Here is a 23,124-nt window from a genome sequence, read left to right as displayed (position 1 = left end):
CAAGAACTGACATTAACTACATGACTATTGCTTTGTCTCAGACAGTGGCACAAAAAACAAACAAGGAGGCCTTATCCATGGCTTTCAACACACATTTTTCTTGTTTGCATCCTATACAGCTGGGTATTTTGGTAAGTGGCAAAGCTTTGATAATATTCACTAAGTGGTACCTTTCTCAAGGGAAAGACGTACCAAGAAGTGTCATACCTATGCATTAACCTTCTTATTAAACGTTTCCGGGACAACATGAATACTGGGCCCATTGTAGTCTTGTAATGAGTTTTGTAATTACCTTATAAGGGTCCTCAAATCCTGGCCCTGAATAAAGTTGATTTTGATCATCTATAACAGTTGATTGCACAATAAACTCAACTCTGTTAACTCGGGTCTAAATTCATTGATCATTCCTCTGATTTTAATGTTATAAAGGAAAAACCTGTCAACTCTACGGCTTTCTTAAATAGACGCTCTCAGCAATAGGATGTCAGTCAGAATTTATTCATGTTATCAGGACTTTACTGATTATAGTTCACAGTAAGAACTCAGCCCAGAACCATTAGGATAAAAAGTAGACAGTGACAGCTTCTGGTCAGGCTTGCAGCTTCAACTGAATGATTGAGATGCTAGGGTGATCTCTCTGTGTCTCTGTCTCTGTATTGGCACACTCACTGGCACCAGTTAAGCCCTTTTAGGTCAAAGCTAACCGCAAAAATCCCAGGTTTAAAAATAAAAAACCTAAACAAACTGCATCTAGCAGAAGATGTAAATGCATATCTCCATTAGCATACGGTGAGTGATATATGCAATAACAATCCTGTGTGTGTGTGTTGCTTCATTAGTGATCTTCCCTGATCAATGAACTGTGAATGTCTTCTGAAGATAGGGAGGGAGGACCTCAAAAAGTTGCTCTATTTATAGGATTTAATTTCTGTTATTGAGCTCCCCAGGCCAAAGTCAAAGAGAAGATATTGCCGGACTTGTTAATAACTTCCATTTAGGCCAGATAAATTCACCTCAGCCTCTCCATTTCCCATCTCATATTAGTGTTTTGTGAGGTTGAAGCCTGCGGGGTTAAAAAAAGAAATGTATTTTCTCTAATGCTCATTATTTATATGCAGTGGCTGTTGAGATCTTTTTAACATGTAACAGCAGACAGATACTCATTGTAACTTAGTGTGGATGGTGCTGTATGGATTAGCAGTGCTTTTTGATTAAAATAATAAAATAATAAAATAATAAAATCTGCACAGGCATTTGTCTACTTTTATAACTCTATTTTTCACTGAATCCAGGCCACAGTTGATCAGACACTCAGCCTCAGAGATACAGTCTAGCAGGGGTTCAGGCTCACAGACACACAATCTAATGGACACACAGCCTCACATACATTCTAACAGGCATACAGTCTCACAGACACAATCTAATGCACACACATACATTCTAACTGCCATAGTCTCACAGACACAATCTAATGTACACACATACATTCTAACAGGCGTACGGTCTCACAGACACCATCTAATGCACACACATACATTCTAACTGCCATAGTCTCACAGACACAATCTAATGTACACACATACATTCTAACAGGCGTACAGTCTCACAGACACAGTCTAATGTACACACACACATTCTAACAGGCGTACGGTCTCACAGACAGTCTAACAGGCCCGCGTTGCCGGGCCTCGAGAGTCTAAGCCTCTCTGGGAACACCAAGGTGTGGTGCACCAAGAAGAGGGAAGTGCATGGAGGGAAATAATCTCAGTCATTGCGACGTGCCACCCCGACGATTCCACTCCCCCCCCCCCGCCCCTCCTCCACAGCTCCGGCCCATTCGCTCTGACGTCAATCATCGGATTATTCGTTTTTCCTCTTTTTCATTTTTTTCCCTCCCTAATCCGAAAGCTGTTCCTCCTTAAACCCGGAAAGAATGCATCCCGCAGCGGGGGGATTCCATCAGCTCACAAAAAGAAGTATGCCAGGAGCATGTGAAGACTTTACACCGGCCCCAACTTCGGTTAGAGGGTAAACAACTGTGGTCACAGGTCCCCTGACTCGGAAACTGAGAATCTGAGCCAAGGTGCATTAATATGTTATGAAAAGGTTGTTTTTCTTTAGTATTTCTAAGATTTTTATTCTCCAAGAAAATATACCCGTGCTTTCATTTCATTCAGGAAAATATATATATGGATTTTTTGGTGAGGTGCAGCCCACACCAGTGTCGGCCAAATCAATATGCACTCAACCTTGGAGTACACTGAAACACTAATGACTGTTTACTTATCAGCTTCTTTTTGGCAATCATATAAATGAATGGGTAAAAAACTACGGTACAGAAGTGAAGAACATGGGCATTTCTGTCGGGTACTGCAAGGGCACTTGAACAGCACCAGTGAAGGGTGCTCATGGGATCGCAGCACCCCGGTTACTGCCTGCAAGCTCACCTCGTCTTGATTTCCCTTTTTAGAGCAGGCAGCAGGAGTGATGAGTTGAAAAGAAATTGGTTCGCACTCAAAAAAAATGGCTACAAAGCTTCAAAAAAATATCATGATTTATTTTTTTTATTTGTCTTTTTTCGATGCAGAATCATGCACAAACGTTTAGGCATGTTGCCTTCTTCAGCGTGCAGGCACTTAGCAGGAATGATGGGGACATTTCTCTGGACTTACCACCTCCCTTTAGCCTGCCATGGCAATAGAATCACTTGCTGGTATTTTATTATGTGTATTTTTTTATACAGAAGAAGATGGTTCTGTAAGGGCAGGCACACCAGCGCTGTAAAAGGCACAGTTCACTTTCCTCTTATTATTTCAGTTCACGTTAATGTTTCTGATTAGGCAAGACAGTTTTGGGGCAAGTGAAGGCTATTTTTCCAAGGGACGTTTCTGACTATAATGGTGGTTATCGCGCCATTCACGGCCTAAAAGCAAGGACATACACTTCAAGTGATTCCAAAGCAGCTTGTTCAGTGATGGTTTGCCACTAGAGGTTGTGCATGCATATATTACCAAGTTATTTAATTATTCTTCAAAAAATTGATGTTTCGTCTTATTTTTGATAGGAACTCCTCTATGGCCATGCTATCAGTGTTCAAGGAAATTGTCATGTGGCTCAACATTGCTAAAGAGGTCCTTGAGAGTGAAAAACTGCTTAAACTGCAAAAAAAGCACTGGAACTAAATAAAATTAGATTTTTATTCTTATAATTGTGAATAAATGCTGTAGAATTATTCTGCTCATGTGTATTGACTCTGGGAACATAACATTGCTGTCCGATATACTTCACTTGAAAATGTTTTCTTGTCATTGTAAACCTGGCAGGTCACCAGAAACCTCTATAATAAGTTATAGATATGTAAAATATCTATCCTTCATCAAAAAAAAAATATATTTTATTAAAAAATAAAATGAAACTGATGAAATTTTACATGTATTAAAAATGAATGCTACCACGCATGTAATGAATGCTAGCATGCAAGCTTCCCTTACAAACGAGATCCCAGCATTGCCATTTGCAGTTTTGCGTGAAATTGGCCAAAAGGTTATAAAAGAGTATGTAGCCCATACTCCATGGGCTACATGGTGGGAAGCGGTGGAGACTGGATGCGGTGAGTAGAACTGAGAGGAAAACCTCCTTAGTTTCTAAACACTCCATGAAAAGCCTCCTTGTGATTGGAAAAAGTGCACAAGGATGGATGACATGCAGTATTTTGGGCAAAGAGGCCTCTTCCTGCATCAAATACAGGCCAAACAAAAATCTGCATGTGGCAGAGAGATGGTCATTACCCGCCATTCATGTTTAAACACGATAAGCAAATCACATAATCCATATTAGAATACAGACTGCAGAGGCAAGCAGACGGGCCAGCACAGGGTGGGGGGGGTGGGGCGAGGCAGGGGGTGATTTTAGTGAAATTACTGATTAAGCTGTGTGAAGCCACGCCTGATTGGACCGGTATCTCATCCCACCAAGACGTTTGAGAACTGGGAGGAGGTCACAGTTAGCTGGCGACACCCCTTCCGTGCCACGTTAACATATGGCTATAGTGAGAGCGCCTATTGTCTGTGGATTAAAGAAACAGGATTCATAGTCTTGAAGAGAAAAAAAAATAAATCAAAGTACACGCCACCATGTATGGTGCCAGATTAATCCAGAAAGAGTATTTATTTTTTTTAATTTTTTTTTTTTATCATGGGATTACTTCTGCAATGCTATGATTGCAGATGGCTGTATACTGTAATTTCAGCCTGACGCCTCCAGATGGATAAAACATGTCTTTTCTTACTCTGATATGATGCTTGTCCATTCTTATTGACTGGTCTCACGCCAGCAGTCCCAAGTCAAATGTACGAGACCGTGAACAGACATTAATTAATTTATGCAGGTCCTCATCTGTTTATCACCTGCACATCTTCAAATAACAGTAACCATGAACTATTTTCCGTTAACAGTAAAAAATAAATAAATAAACAAATAAATAACACACATACATGTTTCTGAAAAACATCTGTTGGGGAAGCCTCCCTCAATTCCTTTAGCAGTGTAAATATGCACCAGAATATTCACCGAGCTCTTTAAATAACACCAAAGTCATATGATTGCACCTTCAAACAGCCAAATGTCACTGCCCATTTTCCGTACGTATCATTTCTGCTGTTCATATTACCGTGCAAAATAGGAAACATTAAAAAGCAAAAACTGAGGTCACTGAGATAAGCATTTAAATTTAGTATTCTGCTCAAAGCCCTTTTGCCTAATAGTGCACTTACAGTGCATCGTACAGTAATTGCTACAATAAACTGTCGAAAACAGAGGCCTCCGCTTGTTCTGCCATTGCAGAGACAGCACTATCTGTGGCTGAAAGCCATGAATATAGGAATACTCTGGTGATTTTCTTATTTTTTATTTATTTATTTATTTAAAAGGCAGGAGGGGTAGGTTGATATTTTCTAAATTTAAGGCCTGTAAACAGTTATTACTGACAGTGCATACGACCACTGAATACTCAAGCTGGCAAGGTGCTACTTTTACCATTGACCCATCCTTTAATGGGAAGAATGTATTTTATTTTATTTTTTTTGCTTATTTTCAATTATTTTCATTAACATTTTAATGCACAATAAAGACTGATAATTGTAAAAGGTCCTCTCCTTTAAAAAAAAAAAGAAAAGAAAAGAAAAAAAAAACATTTTTATTAAATTAGTGTTGTGTGAAGTCTTGACCAATCACAACAGACCCTTACTTTTAAGTCAGGCCAGTATCAACGGCTCTGAGTGCGGCAGGTTTTTTTGTCCTTGTCTGGCTATGGCTAAAACTTGTTTTAAAAATACTATACTGTAGGCAACAAATTAATTCATTGTTATGGACTCATAAGAGCATGCCAGCATTAAGCCTGATTGATATTTAGTTGTACGACCATTTTGACAAGTGTGTGACGAAAATGACATTTTCACCTGGACACTTTCTCAGTGGTGCACAACTCTAGAATTTTATGTCATGGACAATGTCATACGTCGTAGAGACAACAGAACCCACCCCGCAGGCCTTCAGTGAAGTATAAATTCAAAACATCATGCGACACTTGTCGAAAGGGTCGTGCGATGAAGTATAAATCAGGCTTTATGCTAGGTCCCCTGTCACTCGCGTAACTTGGTGTTACAGTTCTATTTGACGTTGCTTAGAAACAGGTCTATTTCACTACATAGGTATTGGAAAAGTCAGCTCCAGCTGTGCAGAATGCAGATGTCAATAATGGTAAGCTGTTTATGACATAAGCAGCGCAATAATGGCAAATGGTGCATATTTGGCATGACAAAGGAATGAAACCTGCTGTAAATTAATGAAATAAAGGGCATGGGGTACGCAAACAGTTGGCCAAATTTCTGCAATTAAAAGGCCCAGCCAGAATTACTTTGGCCCATCCCAAAATTGAAATCCTGGCGCCGCTACAGTACTCAGGCATCATGCCCTGTTAATCAGAGAAAAATGCACGCGTACAACTGGTGTACTTGAGAGCATTTCTAAAAGTCAGTGTGTGGATGACAAAATTTAGCAAAGCATCTCTCATAAACACACACATGAAGCCAGCACATCCCATTGCTAAACACTTGACATTATCTCAACAGAACCTCGCAGAAAACCAAATTCAGATAAACAGCTATTGGCCATTCGTTATACTGTAGCTAACGTCATGCTAAGAACTGCAGGAGAAAGATAACTTTTCTCTGCACACTGGGTTTATTCTTCATAATTAAAATGCACTGCTCAGACCCTTTTTATAAACTGTCAAACAGATATCAGTATAAATTTGATTTTATGGATACAGAAAAGATCCTTGATAACATGACCAGCGGGGCGTCTTCTGGCGTTGCGATCAGTAGGGCCTTTCTAATAGATTTTGACTTAGTCACAGTCTTCACCACCATTTAATCTGCTAAGTGGCTTTCTTCCAGCACAAGATCTGCAATGATTGTTTATTAAAGTGCAAAACCTAAAACTCTGTTTTTCATAGTGTTGGTACATGCCAGTGACCTATGAAATAGAGTATTTTTTCTTGGCCTTACCAATCCATTACCCACCATTTGGAGACACAACCGCTTAATGTCAAGTGCAGTCACAGCGTGTAGCTTCCCGCGACCTGTCTGAATGCTTTAAGTGCAGTGGAATTTTTTTTTATATATTTTTTTTAAGTTGGCAGTTGGCCATTGAAATGGGCCAAGAAGTTATAAACCAAACTCTGCAGTGACAGCTACTTCTTCCATCACTGTCAACCCCGCAGGAGCCTGTCTGCAGGAGTAACCCCCCCCTCCCCCTCCCCCTCCCCCACCCCACCCAACACAATTTCAGTACACGGTTGTATTATAAAGAATCCACAATATCATGTTGAAGCTACATAACAAATGTTTCATTACCAGCTTCATACGAAAATGCTACCAGGCCAACAGAGACGCACTGAGAAAACCATACTCGAAAGGTTGACAGCTTTCAGGCTCAAATCACAGGAGGGTTGCATGTGGTGTTCGACTGACCCCCTTCCAAGAATAAGTGCTGAAAGGGATGGGACATGGGTTTCTTCTGAATTATTTTGCACCTTGGTTCTGTAGGATCCTCTCCCACTCCATCTTTTAGAAAATCTACCGGTCAACAACTCATACAGGATCCACAATTCTCTTTAGCACTGCAACATGAATAAAACATGTTGATGGACTTTTAATCACAAGTTCCCAGAGAGTATACTCTTTAGGAAGTCCCAAAATGTCAAAGCTATTCACCAAAGCTGAATAGAAGGGGTTGATGGGGGAAAACGATGTCAATGATTTCATAAAAGATTGTGACCTTTATAAGTTATTCAATGTGATACAGCACTCACACTTCTTTTCAGAGTTAGGCATACTACAGTGAATGTCACAGACTGTCTGCTCCATGATCTCCATCATGCAGAACCTTTCATAAATGTGCATTTATCTGTGGGCCTAAAGGACGGTGTGCGTGCGTGTGGGAGAGAGACAGAAAGAGAGAGAGAGCACTCTCTCTCTGTTAAAGAATGCAAACAAAACAAAATTGGAAAATACAATTTATAGTGGTCTATCAAAAATACAAATCATGGTTCCATTGCAGGAATGTGTGTTTAGTTCTCCACACAGAGAGTTACATAGTATTTATAAATCTACTAAAATGCTGGTGTAATATGAAAACTCTTATATGCTCTTACCTTGCATAGTATGCAATACCGTGACTTAATCCACTTGAACTTTTCTCACCCCTAAAAGGCTAAGGTACTGCAGCTAGTGATGTCACCACTAAGATCAAATTGAACCTTTGTGTTAGTGCTAGGGTTACATTACGGTGTTAACCTGCTTAATACAAATGTCAGCAAGACATCATCAGCAATAATGGCAATAAGTACTCATGTCTACAAATCGTTTATTACATAGTAATACAGTGCATACAAAAAACTAACAATAAATAAAATGATGTATAATGCCTAAATAAAGGAGACTCTTGTGAATCTCTTGGAATCCCTTTTTACACAGTATTATATATTTAATCATCCTCATTTCTTTTTATAATAAACTAATGACTCATAAATATATCATGTCTATAAATACCAGGAGATGGCTATGGGACATGTTTGGAAAACATTAGGAGAATATTGTTTTTACTGGAATATTCCTTCTGTATTAGAGGCTGAATATTTTGCAATATTAAACAGCACAGCCAGTGCTAGCAAGAGCTAGCAAACCTTAAACTGGAAAAATAAGTCACAGAGTGGCAGGTAGTATATGCTAATAGTTTTATCAGTGAAGGAAATGGTTCTACTTGTATTTGGGGGCTGTGGGAGAAGGTGGGTGGAACAGACAGATGTGAAGCGGGTCCAGTCACACTGAAACCATTCATATTCACAGAGGGATAGCGATTATATTTAGGCCAATTTAGAGACTAATGTGTAAGGTGTTATTCAAAAATGAAAAATACTATTTGTGTTTTGGTTTTGGTTTAAAACTGTCACAATTACATAGACATAAGCATGATATCAATGATATCAAATTACAATCGGTTCTTGTATTCTACTCTACATCTGAATACAATGGCCCAAATCCAACTTGGTGAAACATGCTTGGCAAGGGCTATTTTGGAGCATTGACACAGTATGAAGGACCCTGAATGTATGTTGGAGTGCCCTTAAGAGAGGCTGTTTCCATTCAGTTGACGTTCTTTACATGTACCCTTAAAACACAGAAACTAAAAATGAGATTTCTCTAAGCATCACAACCCAAGTCACCTTCTTAATTTATATGTGCATATAAATGTGGAACAAACAGATGGAAGTGAAACAGAGAAAATTGGATTTCCTGAACTTCACCAGGGTTATTAACCCCCTGGCCTCGCTGCCTCCTGAAGCTCTGAGCTAAATATGATTTCACAATAAACAAAAACCCACTCCAAGAATCTCCAACCACTCACCCATCGGAACTGATCTTCAGCTAGCATGACAACAGACAGCCTTGCACCAGCTGGTCATATCTACAGTACAGCTACCAAGAGATAGGATGTCTCCAGGGAATACAGAACGAATTAGAATTAACGCAATGCTTTTCAACTGAACTGTCAATTAATATGTCCTTTCCTTAAATGCCACTCTACCCTACTTGTCGAGTCACTAATACTTCAAACTAATGCTAAGACTATAAATAAGAAATCACCCATGTGAGCAAATGCACAACTATTTAAAACCTTTTGAATTCAATTATGATGATTGTTTGAGCAAGTATAGTAATCACATAGATTAACAGTGAAGCTACTATGAGCTCCAAACTAATTGGTACTCTTGATAAAGATGAGCAAAAATTTTATGCAATAAACTACATAGGTGAGACCTCTGATCATACCACAGTCTACCAACTATGTTATTTTATACAGGCTTGTTGTTCCACTTTATCAAGGGCACTATAAACGTGATAGTAAGCTTTAACATAAAAAATGTCTGGATGCAACTGCCAAATGTAACTGTAACTGATCTGAAATGTCTGCTGTCACCACACATCCAATTCAATCTCCAGAGATTGGGACATTGTGTGCCCTCTGTGCTACTAAAGGAACACCTCTGTCCTGCAAAATTTGGTCTGGAATTTACATTTCTACTATAGTTTTTTTATTTATTTTTTAAATAAGATTTCGGTAAAAAATAAAAATAAAAATAATAATAATAATAATAATAATAATAATAAATAAAATAAATAAATAAATAAATAACCAACCATGGCTAGGGGACTTCCCACATAACATATTTTCTCTAAACTATCACACAAGTACTTGAAGAGAATGTCCAATTAATACTTAGAGTACACTAGGGAAGGCTAAGAAGACTATTCAATCGATTAAGCTCTCTGCGTTTCAGTGATAAATGTGAACCTTTTGATACCCGAGGGAAGACAGGAGGCATATATGCTATCTATATAATGCCAGTGCTTTTTACCAGGGTATCTGAAGTATTTAATTATTCTCAGTACAAAACTACATTTCAATCTTGAGAAAGTCATGAAGAGATTATAGTTCCTGCCCTGAGGACAAGAAATGGCCTGCTTGAAAATAAAAAAGTTAAAAAAAAAATATATATATATATATATCACTAAAGATAATGCATGAATTATTTTATGTAGCATAAATGATTGGTGGCAGAATTGGGAGATGCAATTCAATAAAGTCACAGAAGAGAGGTTTATTTTTTCATTTTTGTTTAACAGCCATATCTTTTATTTATAAATATTTTTTATAAAGCTCTTGAACCTTTATCACAGATTCTATGAACGTATTTTTGATACGTTCATAGAATCCACAGGCTTCAGTGTGAATGATGTAAGCTGACATTCAACATCAGAGAAGCAGGACAATGCAAATTCTACAGGAAATTATGCATATCAAAGCCTTGTTTGAATAAACAAACCCACAACCTATCAACAAAAAAAGAAGAAAAAATATGCCTTGAACCTGAAGAAGCCACGGGAAATGTGTGTTTGTATCCTTTATGTAATTGAACTCAGCCAATAACGTGACAGATTAAACAGTTTATTTAGTGTATTATATATTTATATTTTATATAGATTTCAAGTCTGATCATACAATTACAACATTAAATTCAGAAGAAACACAAACGGGAAATCCTTGAAATATGATTATTTCCAAATGCAGGTCCTAGTGCTGCACAGGAGCACCGTCGCTTCCCTGTCCCGCCACAATCTATTCTTACTTCCTGTGACTCAGTCCCAGCTGTCACAGGCAGATGGACCCAGATCCTCACCCAGTTCACAGCTTTTTATTTCACAAATAGATCTGTTGCCCCTGTTAGGAGGCACAGCCCACCAACCATCTTTGCAAGGAATCTGAGACACCGCAATTAACTCTATCTGGGTCTACTCAGCCAGGAATGGGGACGGCATGGTGGCACAGTGGAAAGCACTATCTCCTTCGTAAAATTGGTATGCACACACAGTTTCCGTAACTGAACTAAATAAAAAGCTTTCTCATGAGTGACAGGACAATTAAAGGAGTTTTAAAGTACATGGCAAGCACTCACTTTAAAAACGTGGTGAACAAACACTTCAAATGAACTGTCGCACAATTCCTTTTTCATTTTTTAAATGTATCCAGTTCTGACAAGCTTTAATATAATGAACAGCATTTTAATTACAGGGGACTCTACCAATTTTATTTTACATGCAGTACGTACATTAAGCAGTGCTCCATTTGCCTGGCCTGTCTTTATATGAATATAAATAAGCCCCCTCTAGATTATTGTGTTTTATATTCTGAATGTGGCTGCTTGATGTATTGGGAACAAATCCCACTTCACCTATAATCCGTTGCCACTGGTGAAAGTACAGGGTAGTGTGACAAGATTGTCCTATTCGCATGGTTGTCTGGCATGTACACCAAATCAACTGTGAGTCTCCTATGTTCATGTTTAAAACTTAGGCATGGAAGAGTGAATTCAGCAGAGGGACATACGCTCAGGCACCATTGGACATTTTAAAATGTTACCCATGAGACAATGTACTGTGCAGACTGCTGTGTCTCTAACAGTCCACCAATTCCAAAAAGACAAGCACACGGTGAGGGATATGTGATAGTTTCAGGGCTTGAATTAAGCGCTCGGAACAATCCCTAGGAACAATAGTGCTGATCTGTAAATACAATGTAGTGCATTTTCATAAATAAAAAAATAAAACATCCCAACCACAGTACCTCCAATTTCATTTCAAACACTCGCGCTGTGTACACTGTGGATTATGTTTCATGTTTCTTGTGGAAAACAATCTGGAATAGAGTTTAGCTGTTAATGCACACTCAAATTATAGGTTACATATAAAGGCATTCAGAACCTTCTGTTTCATTCACCCAATGGTGAATGTGCATGTCACTGCAGCCATATCAGGGATGAAGATTCAGAATTTGCATCATCAATTTAGAGTCTCCAGTTAGATTACCTGCATGTACCGAAGTACCCGGAGGAAACCCATGCGGACACGGAGAACTCCACAAAGAAAGGCCTGTGATTCGAACCCAGGAGTCTACCATACCCTTACACAGAGCATACAGTTCAGAGAGCTCTTTTTCAGTCATTGCTTTACATGTATTTGCAATTGCTTACCTTTCAGTGTAAATACTATATTAGCAGTACCACAGAAAAACATGGATTTATAAAACTAATACAGAAATAAAGGAAAACAGATAATAACTCAAAGCTTAAGATGCAACAGCAGACAGCAGTGGCAATTTAGACTGAAAATTCCTGACTATACCTCAACAAATTTCCATGAGTAAGAACACTGTCTTTCGAATCTAAACTCAGGATTCCTCCATTTAATCCAATCTTATGTTAAGCTATAGAATATAGCCAATGTTTTATTCTGTTTTAATGTTTTATTCTATTCTCCATCAAGACAGTGACAGACAGTCTCGCACATTATCCACAAAGCTGTTGTGTAACACTCGTTGAGAGTGTCGTTTTCCATGTTTTAATGTATGTTTTGCATTTATAAAATAACAATAACTCCTGTATAACCACTTGTTAATGTCAAAAATTGAGTTGGCTTGTAAAGGGCTAACCCCTATCTATTCCAATTCTTGATGTATCGCTAGCTGGGTAGCAAAGCAATGGTTGCCAGCTAGCTAGCTAACCAGCAAACTAACTATGATTTTTACTATTTATTTCTGATTAGATATTGGCTGTAATAGCTAGGGCTGAATGATGGGTAGAATAATCATTTGAAAAAATCATACCGATAGTTAATGTATTCCTAGATGAACATAATTTGATGTAAATTATTTCTGAAAGCAATGCTATTAATAGTTTCATGTGGTCTGACTAGCATTCAAAAATATTCCCAAGTAATTTAAGAAATTTATGTCCCTCAGACCACCCACCACCCCATCAAAAAGCTTAGGGGACACTAGTCCATTTCACTGCTGTTAATTTTTCTTGTTTTTGTTATTCTAAAGAGCGCTAGTGAATGTGAAGTTAATGATTTATAATTCTGCCACCTCTTGGATGATAAATGGAGCCCATTTATGATTAAAGCTTCATCACCTAAAGCCATATTAGAAGGGAATGCGGACAGCTTCAGGGCACCTGAATGTGTGTGTGTGTGTGTGTGTGTGTGTGTGCATGTGGGAGGGGCAGTTTGACTGTACAAACCACTTTTTTTTTTTCTTTTTTTTTTTAACTTAAGATCAGTGAGGTCATACCTATGTCCTTGATTACAGCATCAAAGCAAGTGTACAGTAGTCTGCAGTAGAACTAAGAACACTGTTTCAGTTGGAAATGTATCTACACATTACATTACATTTATTTGGCAGACGCTTTCTTTCCTAAAGTGACATACAATAAGTGCACATACCTTAAATGCCTGAGTCACAGAGCCAAGATGAAGGACATCACAGCTGACTACTCCCCAGGTTGTTACAGCAATCTTAAAGCTATTTTTTTTTTATCTCTATGGATCTGGTATTATAGCCCATTCCCTTTGTTTAAAAGGTGAGCTAAACAGTGTATTAAAGATCTTTGAAGCAGTTGGTAATAGAATCACACAGATGATCCAGTTCTACACAGATGATCCACTTTTCAAATAAGCTGACAGCACATTAGATCTTAAGGATCTATTTATTTGGGAGGGGAGCCGGTGCCTAAAGTGTGTCAGTCAAGATCGAGCAGTGCACTGAAATTCTGGAGGAGGTCATTGCAATTTTGGTGTCCGTCCGTCTGGTGCATCTTGAATTTCAGTCAATCAGGACTTCCATCTGCCAAAGCCTTTAATCACATTTAAACTGTAAGGGACAACATTCCTTCTAATTTTATGTTGGCTTAGCAGTGTTGCTCTTCCAGACTGCAGATTATATATTTCAGTTACTGTAAAACACACCACCACAGGAATTAAGGCTAGATCCAAAGATATACAAGAAGAATGAGTATGGCAATAAAATGTAGCCTACTTCATTAATGGAAGAAGATGATGAGGGGTTTTAGGAGATGGTGTCAATGAAATACTGGAGTTTAGCCTATACCATAATAGATGCAAAGCTACGTACTACAAACACATTATATGCCGTGCATGTTATATAAAACTGGCCATGTGTGCTGAATGAGTGTCAGCCAACTTACAATGGTTGACAGAGTAAACCTCAAACCCCCCTACAAGTGACTGCCAAGTGCACTGCACAATAAAACACTTCAGAAGACCTCGAGACAGTGTGCCTTCATACATTTGTAATTGTTTGCATGTAGGCAGTGGTAGGTTTTCTCCAATAATTTAGTAAACACCAGAAGCCACTTGATAGCTCTGGAAAAAATGTGTGCCTCTGTTTTGCTCATTTGTTTTTTGTTTCAGCTCTGAAAAAAGGGGCATAATGACAGGGTACACAAGAGGTTTTGGTGGGAACTGCCAGAGAACCGTGACAGACGACTGCCACACACAGAATCAATAATTCAGAATCTATCATTCTGGCCAGGTTCACTGTCCTCACCACAACTTCCCTGTTTCCATTTAAATGGTAAAAATCAACACAGCAGCTCCAGTTATCTGACTCATCACAGTTCGGTATGGCTTTTTTTTATAGCATCTTCTTTCTAAACCACAGTTTAAAATAAAAAAGTGCCCATTGAATGGGATGAAAGGGAATTGCAGATTCTTCAATTACCCTGCTTATACGCAGTCTGACCTCACCATGCTCACTCGCTAAGTCTGAACTGACCCACGGAGAGCACATGCTATGTCGGCTCAGGCCACAGTGATGTCACGATAAAATAAACCTAAAGAGGAAGAGGAGCTGCGTTTATTCATAGAGAATGTCACTCTTTAGACACGTTCTGCTACACGAAACCACAAGCCTCCTCTAGTGACGACTTGTGTTTGCCTCATAGTCAAGAGATTTCCAGCTGTTTCCGGAGCACGATGGTGGCCACAAGACACTCAATGCAACATTCTGACCTGAAACTCTTCTTTTCTATGCTTGTTCTCCCTCATATGAAGTCAACAAATTAAAAAGTATGTTTTCCAAATAAACAAGGTGCATATTATATTTAAATATTATGTTTCAACAAAACAAATGAAAGGCACACTCCTCCTCTAGTATGTAAGTGCTGTTTGTTACGTACATTATGACATTATGTCCTCACGTAATGAATGCAATAAATTACAAGGCATAAAATCAATTCCAAACTCTCAAGGTACCTAAATGTGAAAAATCTGGCATCTCATCTCAAAGCACTACAGACAGTGAGTCATGAATATATATTTAATATTTCATGGGAAATCACTACAAAGTAGGCAGTATACCTAATATGGCATTTCTATGTTGAATACCTACTCCATTCTTTGGACATTATTTGGAAAGCAAAGGTTTCCATGCACTACAGAATGAATGAATGAATGAATGAAACAGAAGCCATTATATTTGACATTACACCATTAATTCACAAATGAAAATTCCTTCACTTTCCTGTGAGTTTGGGGCATTTTCAGCAATACCAATACAAGTGAATAAAGTCACCTAAAGTCACCTAAAATCCCACTGTGATACTATCCAAGTATAGAGATGGAGCCTCATCACACGCAGCAATGTATTATACTGTAGATCCATAGGTACTTGTTTGATAACCAACATGGCCACAAGCCAAACTTTCAAGGCAAATTAATGGAATAATAATCAGTGTTAGAAAAAGCTTACCCACAATTAACTATTCCTCCAGAGAAACAGTCAAGGTAAATGTTGATATGAAGGCTTCTGGGGGGTTTAATAGTCATTAAAATCACACATGATGACTTTCCGGCCATTAATCACTCTGAGACATATAAGCCGCAACACACTGATGTATGTTTGAGATAGGGATATGAACAATTTGTTGATTGCCAGTCACTACCACGCATGGCGAATGTTAAATTAAATAATCAAGAATAGTTTTTTTCAAACCTTTCAAAATTAAGGATCGCCAATGTTACCTAGGCTACTGCTCTACATGGGAAACAGAGGGGGCGGGCGGGGCTTGTCAGTTGAAAACATGCCAGCTCGCAAAAGAATGCCGCATGTGTAATCCTTTTTTTATAAGCTCAATGAAAACACTGTTCAGAGCAAAGTATGTGCAGCCAAATTTCCTTACCCCACGTCGATATCCATGATGTTAATCCACCTAAGAACCAGATTTCTGAGGCCAAGGGATCACAGCAAACAAGCACCCAACTTTGTAGTGAGACCTCATCAGCGTCCAGCAGAAACCACAACAGATTTAATTGGTAAAATGCTAACGAAAGATATGCTCCTTGTAAGCACGGTAAAGGGCAAAGAGTTTTGGGACCTACTAGCATTTGTTGAGCTTGAATACAGGGGAGAGTCGGTATCAATGTAACGCATCATAAATGTAACAGTCATTAACTTTTTGTTCACTGTTGCTACAATAGCAATTTCAGATTCCTAGACACACAATTCAGTCCTCTACCGAATGCCAAAAGAACAGAGCAACCTTCATGGGAAATATTTCAAAAATAAAAAATGTTTTTGAGTGACAGTTTTCACAGTCTTTTTTCATGAATAAAGCCCCATGCTTGATAATCTGAGGGTGTGGCTGGTCTCATGTTACCACTGGAAATGTGCTTCCTTGATTAAAAAGGGTGGCAATGCTTTCACAACTCTCATCCACACTAATGTGCAGTGTGAACGTGCTACGCTGCATAAGCGTGCTGCACTATTGTGCATTACAGCTGCAGTATGCTGCATTATGACTTCAGGGACAGTTCATTCCTACATAAAACAGGTTCTGGATCGCGGTTTCATTTCAATACATAAACAGGTATTAGTATTCCCTCTTAAGTGCACAATTAGTTTTGCTAAATTAAAAATTTTAAAAAGAAATAAAAATGAGCGCTATAACAAAAAAAGCAGCCTGTTTCATTTATTTTTGAAACTGGTTTATGGTTGGACCAAATTGATCCTTTTATGTTCACTCTGCTACAAATAAATAACTCTCCTCTTTACCCCAAAATAAAACCTTATCTATTCACATTACCAAGACCAGCATCTGCATATTAATGTCCATTAGAGTGAGTCTGTTGATTTGATTTTGGCAGAGCATTGCATTGCTTAAATAATTCTCCATCTGTGGCCAAATTCAGCTTGGGTAGAGAAAGAGCCCCTGAACTCTCTGGAGAAGGTGGCCATAACCAGCCAACCACTAATCGTATTGGATTTAGCCAGCAACGCTTCATCGGACTGCCTGTATGACATATCGCAAAGCATTTATCAGCGCGCTTCGGGGCTGCAGACAGAATTGGTCTTGTGTCTGGCCATGAACTTCTGCAACAGTTGGGGCCTGACCTTCCGCGACACACTCGGAAGAAACCTCACACCTCTGGTCTCCTTAAGAAAACAGATTACTTCAATGTTGTCATCTGTCACCCAAATAAGCTGTAAAAGCTCGTAGAGGTCTTTTCTTTTAAACCTGAGAAGTGGTAAAACTGCATGATTACTGCAAAATCCTGGAATAGATAGACCCTTTCTGGACACTGCTAGATGTATGAAGCACAAAATGTTCCATGACTATATCATTACATACATTATCAATGCATCTATGTGACAAACAGCTTTAAACAAATGTGCACCCCGAAAATATTGAGGTGCTAAGGCATGATGATCTCCAGATCTACATTATTCATTTATCAGCCCTGAACTAAAATAATAGTTTAGGCTTTAACCTTTGCTGTGATACCATTTTATGTTTTGTTCAGAAGCTGTACTATCCCAGACTCGAACGTACAGTAGTCTAATTTAAAAAACATGAGATGAACGCGTGGACAGACGCAGATTAGGGAAGATTGCACGGATGCAGCCGGAACTAGCGCCTTTAGTGCGTGTGCTGGCTGCTCTCGGTGGCATAACAGAATTCCAGGCATCGCTTCGACATTGTACACAGAAGTATGACTGTGAGGTGTACACGGAGGAAGGAGAGAGAGACACCAAGGGTGTAGCTACACGCACGGGAATTACAAAAAAAAAAAAAAAAAAAGCAATTTCATTGATATAACAGTTTGTAATTTAATCCCGTTCCCCACTACTGCTTTAAATTGTGTTTACTCATATTCCTGTCAGTGAAGTTTCTTCATTTCATAAAATACGCACCATGAACCATCACTGGTGTTAATAGTGTGCATTCACTTTGGCTGATGCATAACCACCTCAGGCTCAAGTGAATATTCACGAGAACACCTTCTGACACAGGAGAAACTGCCACCCACAAAAGAATCTGGAATTTGTATGGAATCACGAGGCAGTGGTTTGCTGGCAAAGACGAAAGCAACAGATTTTTTTTTCCTATTAACACAAGCGCCGATCGAATGTCGATGCTCCACAACACTGACAGCTTGCCAGGCACTAAATGTTCGTGCAAACAATACAATTACGTGAGTATTTGTGTGTGTGCGAGTGTGTGTGTGTGTGTGTGTGATGGGTTGGGGGGGGGGGGGGGGTTAGGACTCACGTGGAACTGCGATAATTAAAAATGAAAATAACTAATGACAGGAAAAGCGAACCACGATAAGTCTAAAAAGAAACCAAAATTAATTAATCCCCTAATATAAAAGCTGCCATAGATAACATGCGATGTATAAATCGTGTGGGTTGGTGGTTCCAGTGCTTAATATTTAACGTTTGCTTGAATTACCTTCATGCACTGCCCTCTTTGGTGCCCTTCTCTACAGTGCCACCGCTGAAAAATGCCAATGAGCATGTCGAGACTGCTGAGGAATAACAACCTCGAACACTGAAAGGAGCGACTCGTAACCCATGGCTCGATCGGCAAGTTGACATTAACAAACACATGTATCCTAATCAACAGTACCTGTCGTTGAAGCTACGTGATGACAGAAAGCACGAGACTTTCATGTATATTAGATTGCTGCCCATGTGTTAAATAGCAGAACCACGTTTAAAAGATACGGTATTTCAGGCAAAACAATGGCCCCAATGCAAAACAACAATTTTAGAAAGCTTCAATTTGCATAAAACTCTCAAGAATTTCGGGCAAGTACATTGCCTGAATCTGATATAATACCAGCAACAAAGTGACCGACTTACCGACGGCTGAATCCAGTAGTTCCGCGCACAAGAGGAAACACAATGAAAAGACGGTCATCTTTCCTGTATTTTACAATAAATCCCAAACTCCATCAGCGTTTAGTTGCTCGCCTTTCCTCGGCTGCGTAACCCCCACCATTCCAGAGGTGCAAGCTCGGGTGGTCCCCAGAAACTGCTCATGGTGCAATTTGGATGTGATAGGAAGTGGAACTGGACGAAATTAATAATCGCTTCAATTCATGCAACAACGGACACGGACTCCCAATTAACGAAAACAAATAGGCTAAAGCGCGCTTTAGAAAACGTTTCCTCCACAGAACGTGCGGCTTGTAGTGCTGCAGCGGTTTAGGATTAAAAAACAGAAACAGATTGTGATGAAAATCTATGCTCTTCACTCAATACTCATCCTCTCTCTCTCCCTCCTCTCGCCCGACCGCCCTCAGTTGGTCATACGAACACGCACACGCATTTACTCCTGCTCACTCTCTCTTTATTTCGCACAATTTTCCTTAATCCTACCCTGGCTCCAAACCCTTCTCCTCTAATTCTACCCACTAAGCCGATTTATTCCTGTTGGATTTTGTTCTTCCTCTGTGAAAAGGTTTTTAAGACCATTATAACCTACTACGCTGCAAACCAGTGCCCAAGTAAAGGCAATAAACCTGAAGAGTTACTTGTCACTACACAATCTAATATCTCCCCTGAGCGTCCCCAAGTTAACGCAACTTCAGATTAACCCCAGCGCGCAGTACGCGCAATATTGGATCTAACTTTCAGATCAGATGCTGACATTCTGAAGTCATTTCGAATAAAGGGGACCTCTGGTTAGTTAGTCCCGCGTCACGTCTAACTTGGAAATACTGCCGGTTAAGACTCCTGAATTAGGGAAATCTCCTTGAGGCTGTTGGATGGGTTTAACAACATGTGTATCATACTTAAAACAGTGATGCTATTTATGGTAAATATTACTTACACACAATCTTGCTTCTGAAATTGACAGATATGCAGATAAGAACAATGCAGGTCGCACACATTCTGAAAGCATCCTTTTCTGATACCGTTTTATTATCATGCGAGAATAGGGCATTTTCCATTAGCAACAGTAAAATGCATATAGTCTACACATATGTTTTAAGCTGGGACCATTTCTTTAATAGCTACATAGTAAAACTGCTTTCACCGTTTAAAAAAAAATCTTGTTTGGTAATACTGTTTGCTGAAAATAATGTATCCGTTTTATGCATGTGTTATTTAATCTCTTTCAAGAAGAAATCAAATGTGTATATAATTTTTGTACAAAGAAAAACACTGCATGGTCTGAACATGTCATGGTACAAGTTGAAATTCCCCTGAACTGCACAGGATCTGTCACTTCGAATTTAAAAATGCTACCACTCTCTCAGACAACACTTAGAACAGATTTCTTCATTGAGCAGAATTTGGCCTGTAACCATTGTACAACCCTCCTGGGTAATGGTCCCATTGAAGGTTTTCAGGCAAGTGTGCTTAATTTCATTATAGACCCAATAAGAGCAATTAAAAAACCCATTTTGAACTTGAAGAGATGCCCACAGCAGAAAGCAGTAATTAAGCAGCTAAGGTGGCTCCATGCATATTGGGGAAGCCTTAATGTTCACTGCTACGAGGGTCTTCTCATGGAAATTGATTAATTCGCTCCAGTGTACCTAACTGAATATTTTTATTCCATCGACAAACCATAGGTTTATCTACAGCCATATTATACAGCATTAAGTATGCCACTTAGATATGTGGTTCCAATCATTCAACTGAAAGGCATGTCCTTTTTACAGGAAAAAAATGACTTTCAGTCTTAAAAAATGACATGCAGTCTGTAATGTGCACTCTTAAAATAAGTGGCACATGCTGAAAAATGAGAAAAGAAGGGATTATAAGCTTTCTTACTCAATTATTAGAATGGCTACATTTTCAATGGAAAGAACAAACACAAATTAAAGTAGGAATTCCCATATTTTATTTTAGCCCTTTTAAATGTCATTTTTCTTAGGATAGCAATATATGTTAGCCATGCTAACAATATTTTCATGTGAGAAAAAATGCATTTATTGGGCTACACATATGAAAATGAGTAAAACATATTTGTTCCAAGTGTTTGGGCTCACATTTGGAGTTTTTTGTACAAACATAAGTAGCTATTTTAGCTAGCTGCCAATTTTCCACTTCCTAACACTGTTAAGCGTATGCTGTCAAAACTAAAATAAAGACAACTGGTATTTTAACGTAAAATACAGCCACACATCACTGTTTAACTTTTAGCATTTTGACTGAATTTAACCATAGCAGGCTTGCTAACGATACAGGGTGAGTGTAACGTTAGTCATGAAGACCGCACTGAAAACTTAATTGCAATTTTTGTCCAGTTGGTAGGCCTACTGGTCTTATGGGAATCCGTGCCATAGTGCTATCGGGTTTTGCTACCCAACCCTATTCATGACACAGACAGCTACATGACTACAAGGTAGGCCTTAAAACCTCGGGTTACTACTGAAGGCTTCACCCAGGCTTCTGCGGGCCTGCAGCTGGGTTCTATTAGAGTCATTTTGTTACATGCAGGGATCAAAATGCTCAAGCATACAGGCAAGATAAATGAAGGTCAATCTGACCATTCATGGCCTTTGAAGTGTTTAAAATTTTATTTTCTAATGCATTATTATTCAAATATATATATCAGAAGGTGTACAAACAGGCCATAACCTTTTGTTTCCCTGACAGATATTCACCAATCCAGCAAAGTGGCACTAGGATGCTTTTAAGTACTCGTATGCATCACAATGGGACAGTGTGAGGTAAAAAATGGCAGTTCATTTATTACCCCGACCACAACCACATCGACCACGCTATCCCAGACCATAGTGGACAGTGCCACTATAGGGAAACATTCATACACTGTGCCACATACCCTCTGCATACCCGTGATATACACCTTCACAGCAGACAGTAAAAAGTGCACTCAAGCGCACAGTGGTAATAAGGATAGTTACCCTCACCCTAAAAAACACCTCCCAATGTAATGTAATTGTCCTCCCAGGACCTCACTATAGAGAGAAGGAAATAATCACTAAGGCAGAATCCAGTCCAACTCACACAACAGACAAACACAAAAAAACAAAAGGGGGGAAATATTCCTAGCCAGTTCCACCTTGTGCCACAACCCTAACCCTAACCGCCCCCCCCCCCCCGGCCAAATAAAAAAAAAGAACTAAACCATGCTAGGAGCCTTTCTGATGAGGCTGGGTTTTGCTAACCGCTCCACAAACTGATGTGTGCCCGTGTGGAACCTCCCTGCTCAGCCATTTATCGGCACTGTAATCTGAGCGGTGACAGGGGAATACAATAGCACACAGGGCTCTGGCTCGTGATTGGTCGCACGTACAACAATATCGGGAATGATCACATTCCTTCCTGAGCTGGCTGACAGGACCCAGACAACTGAAGGCCTCTGCATCGTTGCCCAAACTCCTGCCATCAACTTCAGCTGGACCCTGCTGCCAGCCTGATCTCAGATTCCCCCGCTTGTCCTCTCCGAGACCTGGCCGCTGCTTTGCTTCAGGTGAGTCACCCAGCCTTCTCACTCACAGGCACATACTAATACCGCTACAGAGTACAGATTGCAAGTAAAAGTAACTTTGAAGACTGGTCCAAAATACAGAAAACGAGCACAAATAAATAAAACCCATGTTCATAACATCTGTGAGTCGCGACCTTGCCGGGGTTAAGTTCCATAATCGCATTCCACCAGTTGCACCATTTTTCACCTTTTTCTGAGTGCTTTCACTCTTCCTACTGTTAACACGAATTACATGTTTTACACCATTTCCTGAGCCTCTCGTAGTCAACTGCCTGAGGAAAACCACGTTCACAGTAGATGTTGTTCACACACATCCAGACATGACCCAAAAAACATGGGGGAGAACTACAAATGTTATTTTACACCCTGGAGTATGGATAATATGCAGAGGTGCT

The 23,124-nt window shown here is 39.4% G+C and overlaps 1 protein-coding gene and 1 long non-coding RNA gene across 2 annotated transcripts in view; one reads left to right on the top strand and one right to left on the bottom strand.

Annotated features, from left to right (window-relative positions):
* The window catches only part of LOC118210492 (immunoglobulin superfamily member 21-like), a 173,585-nt gene extending 153,733 nt beyond the window's left edge, over positions 1 to 19,852 (bottom strand). Inside the window, exon 1 of the mRNA XM_035386694.1 lies at positions 19,123 to 19,852. Within this exon, the coding sequence (XP_035242585.1) occupies positions 19,123 to 19,180 (58 nt within the window). The 5' untranslated portion in view covers positions 19,181 to 19,852. The remainder of the gene's footprint in view (positions 1 to 19,122) is intronic.
* Positions 18,273 to 22,711, top strand: LOC118210493. The gene is made up of 3 exons (XR_004761872.1): positions 18,273 to 18,449; positions 18,747 to 18,867; positions 22,580 to 22,711. It is a non-coding gene; the product is annotated as an uncharacterized LOC118210493 (long non-coding RNA).
* The last annotated feature ends 413 nt before the right edge of the window (positions 22,712 to 23,124 follow it).

Source organism: Anguilla anguilla, chromosome 13, assembly GCF_013347855.1.
Source record: "Anguilla anguilla isolate fAngAng1 chromosome 13, fAngAng1.pri, whole genome shotgun sequence".
Classification (NCBI taxonomy): Eukaryota; Metazoa; Chordata; class Actinopteri; order Anguilliformes; family Anguillidae; genus Anguilla; species Anguilla anguilla.
The sequence above is the reverse complement of the archived record's forward strand: the minus strand, read 5'-3'. Positions and strand labels throughout refer to the sequence as shown.